Raw genomic sequence first — 9,600 nt, 5'->3', positions numbered from 1 at the left:
TGCAGCAATTTTTTTCCCCTTACATCAGGGATATGCAATTAGCAAATCCAGCTGTTGCAACACTACAAGTCCCATCATGCCTCTGCCTCTCATGCCTGTGGATGTCAAGGGTCTTGCTATGCCTCATGGGACTTGTAGTTCTGCAACAGCTGAAGGTCCGCTAATTGCATATCCCTGCTCTACATCTATTCAAAGTACAGAATTTACACATGATCCCTCAGTTCTGAAAAGCAGGGGGCAGGGAGCTGAAGTTACATCAATGAGGAGAGCTCTGATTGGAGGGAAGGGACACCCCCCCCCCCCCTTTCACACAGGAACAGAGCTGGGGATGCCAATCAGCTGGAGATCCCTCCCCTGTCACCTTTTTTCTTTTGGTGTCAGGAAAACATGTCAGAAGTGACTCATGCTGGTATCAGAGGAAGGAGGCAGCAGACAGAAATGACACTTAGTGCTCTGGACTGAGACAAGTACACACTATATAGAGTATAGAAAAGATATGCTTTTGTTCTTATTTCATGTCTGAGGTTTACAACCACTTTAATGTGTTGGTACTGTTTGGATATATCTGTTTATTTTTGCAACATATGTCCTATGGGGAAGATTCACCTTCACTTCCTGTCCCATAGCCAAACAATAAGTGAGGGGAAATCCCTATAAATGAAGAGAATCTCTTGGGGGACCCCCCCCCCCCCCAGGTCACCAGAGCTAGTGTCCCCATTGGAAGATTTCCCCCTCTATTACTCTTCTGGGGACAACCCCAATTTGGTATTTCTTTCAAATGTCAATGATAATGGTAAAGCGGACAAAGAAGGAGAATCCTCCTGGGGGGGGGGGGGGGGGCACAGACCAGAGTAAAAACTGACAGGGGTTCTAGTCCTTCTCCACTCAAAAAAATAAAAAAAGTTTTGGCTTTAGTTATACTTTGAAGTGAACCCATGTTTGTCCATGAAGGGTTCAACAGACTCACTGCGAGACCCAGTCTCAGGAAAGAGGACAATGTCTGCACACGGCCCACTCCCAGAAGCATGTATACCCACCCGTCCACACTCCCTAACCCCCCTCCCCGCACAGCTGGGACCCTCATGGGGGGGGTGTGGGGCTTCTGGGTTTGTGACCGCCCCATGTGGCAAGTGCTTTTATATTACATAGATGGTGGTGGATCTGAAGGAGAGATTGTACAGAGTATGGGTCAGCATAAAGCTCACCACACTCACATTATAAATCCGGATTGTACCATCTCTGGTGGATCAACCAACAACTATGTAATGTAACGGAATGTGTGATTGGACAAAAATGGATTGGGTAGGGAGATGCTGAAATGATAACGTTTTAGTAAACCTAAAGTCGATTGTATGGTCAGGTTGTAACGTGTTTGATGACCCTTACTTTGCCCAAAGTCAACCTTCCCATGCTTCCGCAACAGAGCGAGCAAAGGGAAGGCTGGCATGTACCAAGAAACGGTTCATGTAAAGCAACCAAGTGTGTGTGTGTGTGCGTGTCTACACACCAATACGATCGAGCCACATTCACATTTTTATTTATTTACTTAAAAAAAAAAATGTAACAAAATCTCGATTTCTAGAAGTGCTGTTTGAGTTGCTGTACATCATCCAATCAGATTGGAATTAACATTGAGATCTGAACTCTGGGGTTGGATTGGTCACCCTGTAGTTTCAGGTCCTACAAAAGGAGTGAGAACCAGGATGTCTTCTGATGGACACGTTTGAATTCTCCTGGGATTATCACAGTCAATTCCCATCCCTGGTCAGATGCCAGTGTAGGTCCGTCTATCACCACCCTACAGGGTCATAGCATTGTTCAGCTCCTTCTCCAGCGCCTGGCTGGCCTGGTGGTTGAGGAACAGTAGGTGCCCCTGAGGAATGAACCTGTCCAGACTCAGGTGGATCTTGTCCGCCCGGAGGATGACATTGGTGCTGTTGGTGAGGAGCTTAAGGGAATCCACCAGATACCTTACCAGCATCCTCAGCGTGCTCTCTGCCAAGGTCAGGTTGTCCAGGGAGTCGCAGATCAGGGAGAAGCCCAGAGAGAAGGACCCCATCCAGAGTACGGTCATCTCCTGGGGGAAGGGATCCCCCGCTCCCAGACCATACATCCCAACCTCCTCCTCATGAAAGGACACTGGCTCGTCTGACTGGATGATAAAGTCACTGGCTGGCCGACCGGACACCTGGCGCCTCAGAAGACACATCGACTCAGTCTGTCTGCAAGAGAGAAGATTTATCCATAATAGATAAGAGCTGTGTCTTGACCCACGGACCCTCACCAAGACCATCCTACACCCACGGTCCCTCACCAAGACCATCCTACACCCACGGACCCTCGCCAAGACCATCCTACACCCACGGACCCTCGCCAAGACCATCCTACACCCATGGACCCTCGCCAAGACCATCCTACACCCACGGACCCTCGCCAAGACCATCCTACACCCACGGTCCCTCGCCAAGACCATCCTACACCCACGGTCCCTCGCCAAGACCATCCTACACCCACGGACCCTCGCCAAGACCATCCTACACCCACGGACCCTCGCCAAGACCATCCTACACCCACGGACCCTCGCCAAGACCATCCTACACCCACGGACCCTCGCCAAGACCATCCTACACCCACGGACCCTCGCCAAGACCATCCTACACCCACGGACCCTCGCCAAGACCATCCTACACCCACGGACCCTCGCCAAGACCATCCTACACCCACGGACCCTCGCCAAGACCATCCTACACCCACGGACCCTCGCCAAGACCATCCTTCACCCACGGTCCCTCGCCAAGACCATCCTGCACCCACGGTCCCTCGCCAAGACCATCCTACACCCAGGGACCCTCGCCAAGACCATCCTACACCCACGGACCCTCGCCAAGACCATCCTACACCCACGGACCCTCGCCAAGACCATCCTACACCCACGGACCCTCGCCAAGACCATCCTACACCCACGGACCCTCGCCAAGACCATCCTACACCCACGGTCCCTCGCCAAGACCATCCTACACCCAGGGACCCTCGCCAAGACCATCCTACACCCACGGACCCTCACCAAGACCATCCTACACCCACGGACCCTCGCCAAGACCATCCTACACCCACGCCGTTCCTCACCAAGACCATCCTACACCCACGGACCCTCACCAAGACCATCCTACACCCACGGACCCTCGCTAAGACCATCCTACACCCACGCCGTTCCTCACCAAGACCATCCTTCACCCATGGTCCCTCACCAAGACCATCCTTCACCCACGGTCCCTGACCAAGACCATCCTACACCCACGGACCCTCACCAAGACCATCCTTCACCCACGGTCCCTGACCAAGACCATCCTACACCCACGGAACCCTCACCAAGACCATCCTACACCCACGGACCCTCACCAAGACCATCCTACACCCACGGACCCTCACCAAGACCATCCTACACCCACGGACCCTCACCAAGACCATCCTACACCCACGGACCCTCGCCAAGACCATCCTACACCCACGGACCCTCGCCAAGACCATCCTTCACCCACGGTCCCTCACCAAGACCATCCTACACCCACGGTCCCTCACCAAGACCATCCTACACCCACGGTCCCTCACCAAGACCATCCTACACCCACGGACCCTCACCAAGACCATCCTACACCCACGGACCCTCGCCAAGACCATCCTACACCCACGCCGTTCCTCACCAAGACCATCCTTCACCCATGGTCCCTCACCAAGACCATCCTTCACCCACGGTCCCTGACCAAGACCATCCTACACCCACGGACCCTCACCAAGACCATCCTACACCCACGGACCCTCACCAAGACCATCCTACACCCACGGACCCTCACCAAGACCATCCTACACCCACGGACCCTCGCCAAGACCATCCTACACCCACGGACCCTCGCCAAGACCATCCTACACCCACGGACCCTCGCCAAGACCATCCTTCACCCACGGTCCCTTTACCAAGACCATCCTACACCCACGGTCCCTCACCAAGACCATCCTACACCCACGGTCCCTCACCAAGACCATCCTACACCCACGGTCCCTCACCAAGACCATCCTACACCCACGGACCCTCGCCAAGACCATCCTACACCCACGGACCCTCGCCAAGACCATCCTTCACCCACAGTCCCTCACCAAGACCATCCTACACCCACGGTCCCTCACCAAGACCATCCTACACCCACGGTCCCTCACCAAGACCATCCTACACCCACGGTCCCTCACCAAGACCATCCTACACCCACGGTCCCTCACCAAGACCATCCTACACCCACGGACCCTCACCAAGACCATCCTACACCCATGGACCCTCACCAAGACCATCCTACACCCATGGTCCCTTACCCAGACCATCCTACACCCGCACCGTCCCTCACCAAGACCATCCTACACCCATGGTCCCTCACCAACACTGTCCTTCACCCACGGTCCCTCACCCAGACCATCCTACACCTGCACCGTCCCTCACCAAGACCATCCTACACCCATGGTCCCTCACCAACACTGTCCTTCACCCACGGTCCCTCACCAAGACCATCCTACAACCGCACCGTCCCTCACCAAGACCATCCTACACCCGCACCGTCCCTCACCAAGACCATCCTTCACCCACGGTCCCTCACCAAGACCATCCTTCACCCACGGTCCCTCACCAAGACCATCCTACACCCACGGTCCCTCACCAAGACCATCCTACACCCACGGTCCCTCACCAAGACCATCCTACACCCACGGACCCTCGCCAAGACCATCCTACACCCACGGTCCCTCACCCAGACCATCCTACACCCGCACCGTCCCTCACCCAGACCATCCTACACCCGCACCGTCCCTCACCAAGACCATCCTACACCCGCACCGTCCCTCACCAAGACCATCCTACACCCGCACAGTCCCTCACCAAGACCATCCTACACCCGCACCGTCCCTCACCAAGACCATCCTACACCTCCACCGTCCCTCACCAAGACCATCCTACACCTGCACCGTCCCTCACCAAGACCATCCTTCACCCATGGTCCCTGACCAACACTGTCCTTCACCCACGGTCCCTCACCAAGACCATCCTACAACCGCACCGTCCCTCACCAAGACCATCCTACACCCGCACTGTCCCTCACCAAGACCATCCTTCACCCACGGTCCCTCACCAAGACCATCCTTCACCCACGGTCCCTCACCAAGACCATCCTTCACCCACGGTCCCTCACCAAGACCATCCTTCACCCACGGTCCCTCACCAAGACCATCCTACACCCACGGACCCTCACCAAGACCATCCTTCACCCACGGTCCCTCACCAAGACCATCCTACACCCGCACCGTCCCTCACCAAGACCATCCTACACCCACGGTCCCTCACCAACACTGTCCTTCACCCACGGTCCCTCACCAAGACCATCTTTCACCCACGGTCCCTCACCAAGACCATCCTACACCTGCACCGTCCCTCACCAAGACCATCCTTCACCCATGGTCCCTGACCAACACTGTCCTTCACCCACGGTCCCTCACCAAGACCATCCTACAACCGCACCGTCCCTCACCAAGACCATCCTACAACCGCACCGTCCCTCACCAAGACCATCCTTCACCCACGGTCCCTCACCAAGACCATCCTACAACCGCACCGTCCCTCACCAAGACCATCCTTCACCCACGGTCCCTCACCAAGACCATCCTACACCCGCACCGTCCCTCACCAAGACCATCCTACACCCGCACCGTCCCTCACCAAGACCATCCTATACCCACGCCGTCCCTCACCAAGACCATCCTTCACCCACGGTCCCTCACCAACACTGTCCTTCACCCACGGTCCCTCACCAAGACCATCTTTCACCCACGGTCCCTCACCAAGACCATCCTACACCTGCACTGTCCCTCACCAAGACCATCCTACACCCTCGCCGTCCCTCACCAAGACCATCCTCCACCCACGGTCCCTCTCCAAAACCATCCTTCATCCATGGTTCCTCACCAAAACCATCCTTCATCCATGGTCCCCCACCAAGAACCAGTGCAGGGATGATGGAACCTCTCATAATGGGCACAGCAGATGTACCTACCTGGGAACTCCGCACAGGGATGGTGGCAACCCCTCATAATGGGGCCAGAAGGTATACAGACCGGGAACTCAGTGCAGGGATGGTGGCAACCCTCATAAATGGCACATGTAGAATTTCCATAAGGTGACCGGCCAGGCGCCGTGTTTCTGAAAAGATATAGATCATCCAACTCACCTGGCCACCACGGCGATTTGATCCATCCTCCTGGCTCTGTCCTTCTCCAGAGCCACCTCATCCGCCCTCAGCCTCTCCTCCAGGAGGTTACAGCCAAACAGGTGAGAGTAGAGGACCCGGCACAGCTCAGGGCCCTCCCCGGGACCGGCGCCCACCGTGTGGATGACAAAGCCGTGCACCATCACAGCGCCCTGAGAGCAGAGAGGACACCGCTCACATATATCCATACGTTATACAAAGTCTACATAACAGCAATCTTCTGACCCGACATCCATACAATTTTCTATACAATCGTATTTCAGACGATTCACCAACCAATCAGAAAGATCAAAAAAATAAAAATGTGATCATTTCAATGTGTCGGCTCTCCTACCATCAGATTTTTACCTCCAGACCAACTAGTAGCATTTCAATCGTTTTGTTTTGATTGGAATCGATGGTGCAGTATGAGGTATTGTTTGTTTGTTTTGTTCTTTTCTTTTTTATAAAATTCACAGATCTGATCAGATTATCCAATTCTTTGAAAGATCACCCCACACTTTACAATCTGACTGTACAATCTACTTTAGACCAACCAAAAACTTCTGTTTTGATTGGGTAAATATAGGTTGGTCTTTATATCACATGGTTTTGGTAGATCCAAGTTTGATTGTGCAGAAATTGTACAGTCAGATTGTAAGGATCTGCTCGATTTGTCATGAATTACTATAGATAGATAGTTTAGGTATGGTCTCATTTTACATAGTCCTGGTAAAACTAATAGAGATTGTGCAATCAGATTGTATAGTGTATGGCCAGCAGAAGAATGGTTTCATTACGTCGTTATGTGTATGGACACCAATATACAGATCTCACCACTAAGGATGAGCTCCGGCGTGTTCGCACACTCCCTGTGCAGAGCCCACCAGGAAGTCAGCGCAGCGAGACATTTCCCCGATGTGCGGCTGCAGAGATCGGGAAACGTCTCACTGCCTGTGATTAGCGCAGCGCTGACTTCCTGGCTCTGCACGTGGAGTGTGCAAACACGCCAGAGCTCATTCTTACTCACCACCAGATTATGATCAAACAACCCGAGCGCCCTGCGATCATACAACCCCAGCGCCCTACGATCCTGCAACCCCAGCGCCCTACGATCCTGCAACCCCAGCGCCCTACGATCCTGCAACCCCAGCGCCCTACGATCCCGCAACCCCAGCGCCCTACGATCCCGCAACCCCAGCGCCCTACGATCCCGCAACCCCAGCGCCCTACGATCCCGCAACCCCAGCGCCCTACGATCCCGCAACCCCAGCGCCCTACGATCCCGCAACCTCAGCGCCCTACGATCCCGCAACCCCAGCGCCCTACGATCCCGCAACCCCAGCGCCCTACGATCCCGCAACCCCAGCGCCCTGCGATCCTGCAACCCCAGCGCCCTGCGATCACACAACCCCAGCGCCCTGCTATCAACACAACCCCAGCGCCCTGCTATCAACACAACCCCAGCGCCCTGCGATCAACGCAACCGCAGCACCCTGCGATCATACAACCCCAGCACCCTGCGATCATACAACCCCAGCACCCTGCAACCCCAGCGCCCTGCGATCACACAACTCCAGCGCCCTGCGATCACACAACCCCAGCGCCCTGCGATCACACAACCCCAGCGCCCTGCGATCACACAACCCCAGCGCCCTGCGATCACACAACCCCAGCGCCCTGCGATCACACAACCCCAGCGCCCTGCGATCACACAACCCCAGCGCCCTGCGATCCTGCAACCCCAGCGCCCTACGATCCTGCAACCCCAGCGCCCTACGATCCCGCAACCCCAGCGCCCTACGATCCCGCAACCCCAGCGCCCTACGATCCCGCAACCCCAGCGCCCTACGATCCCGCAACCCCAGCGCCCTGCGATCCTGCAACCCCAGCGCCCTGCGATCACACAACCCCAGCGCCCTGCTATCAACACAACCCCAGCGCCCTGCTATCAACACAACCCCAGCGCCCTGCGATCAACGCAACCGCAGCACCCTGCGATCATACAACCCCAGCACCCTGCGATCATACAACCCCAGCACCCTGCAACCCCAGCGCCCTGCGATCACACAACCCCAGCGCCCTGCGATCACACAACCCCAGTGCCCTGCGATCACACAACCCCAGCGCCCTGCGATCCTGCAACCCCAGCGCCCTGCGATCACACAACCCCAGCGCCCACGCAACCCCAGCGCCCTGCGATCACGCAACCCCAGCGCCCTGCGATCACGCAACCCCAGCGCCCTGCGATCACGCAACCCCAGCGCCCTGCGATCACGCAACCCCAGCGCCCTGAGATAACGCAAACCCAAGCGCCATGCGATCACGCAAACCCAAGCGCCCTGCGATCCCGCAACCCCAAGCGCCCTGCGATCCCGCAACCCCAGCGCCCTGCGATCCCGCAACCCCAGCGCCCTGCGATCCCGCAACCCCAGCGCCCTGCGATCCCGCAACCCCAGCGCCCTGCGATCCAGCAAACCCCAGCGCCCTGCGATCCAGCAAACCCCAGCGCCCTGCGATCCAGCAAACCCCAGCGCCCTGCGATCCAGCAAACCCCAGCGCCCTGCGATCCAGCAAACCCCAGCGCCCTGCGATCCCGCAACCCCAGCGCCCTGCGATAACACAACCCCAGCGCCCTGCGATCCTGCAACCCCAGCGCCCTGCGATCACACAACCCCAGCGCCCACGCAACACCAGCGCCCTGCGATCCCGCAACCCCAGCGCCCTGCGATCCCGCAACCCCAGCGCCCTGCGATCCCGCAACCCCAGCGCCCTGCGATCCTGCAACCCCAGCGCCCTGGGATCACACACCATGGGGCTCATCTCTTCCATTGATAACATTTCTCATTATTCTGATATATGAAAATCTGACATCCTCTTCTCTCAGCTCTTCCTATATACAGCCTTTACCTCCCCCTCACCTATATATATATAGAGAGAGAGATATTAGATAGATACATAGACAGATACATAGATAGATAGTACATACATTGAATCCACTCACCGGTCACATGACTCTGCACTACTTCCGGGTCCCGCACTCCACCCATCCACCGCCACAGGAAAGCTGACTGATTGCAGCGCGACATCTGGCGGAGAACAGCTGGGACTACAAGTAGTCGCAATGAGGAAAAAAACTTAGAAAAAAAATTTAGAATTCACCTGCTGGTGAATTCTAAGATATGCACGTCCAAGCTATATTGATTTATGATGCGTTGGCGCCACCTTGTGGCAAGTCTTTATAACGGCAGGTAGTGATGGATGATAATTGTATTTGGCTGCTGCAGAAGAAGCTTCAGAATGCTGTTAGAAGGACGTTCTT

At 56.0% G+C, this 9,600-nt stretch overlaps 1 protein-coding gene across 2 annotated transcripts; it reads right to left on the bottom strand.

Annotated features, from left to right (window-relative positions):
* Positions 1–1,521: 1,521 nt before the first annotated feature.
* AP5S1 (adaptor related protein complex 5 subunit sigma 1) lies at positions 1,522–9,364 on the bottom strand. 2 transcript variants are annotated; one of them, XM_077478118.1, is made up of 3 exons: positions 9,283–9,364; positions 6,261–6,451; positions 1,522–2,222 (listed from the first exon to the last, which is right to left on the bottom strand). In XM_077478118.1, the coding sequence occupies exons 2-3, from the start codon at positions 6,440–6,442 to the stop codon at positions 1,799–1,801; spliced, it is 606 nt and encodes a 201-aa protein (XP_077334244.1). In that variant the 5' UTR covers positions 6,443–6,451; positions 9,283–9,364; the 3' UTR covers positions 1,522–1,798. The 2 variants fall into 2 exon arrangements, with proteins under 2 accessions (XP_077334244.1, XP_077334243.1); XM_077478117.1 differs by having other exon boundaries at positions 9,268–9,348.
* Positions 9,365–9,600: the final 236 nt, after the last annotated feature.

The sequence above is a fragment of the Lithobates pipiens genome, unplaced genomic scaffold (assembly GCF_037356315.1).
Source record: "Lithobates pipiens isolate NorthernLeopardFrog02 unplaced genomic scaffold, aLitPip1_a1.2 Scaffold_13, whole genome shotgun sequence".
Taxonomy (NCBI): Eukaryota; Metazoa; Chordata; class Amphibia; order Anura; family Ranidae; genus Lithobates; species Lithobates pipiens.
This window is presented reverse-complemented; position numbering and strand designations above follow the sequence as displayed.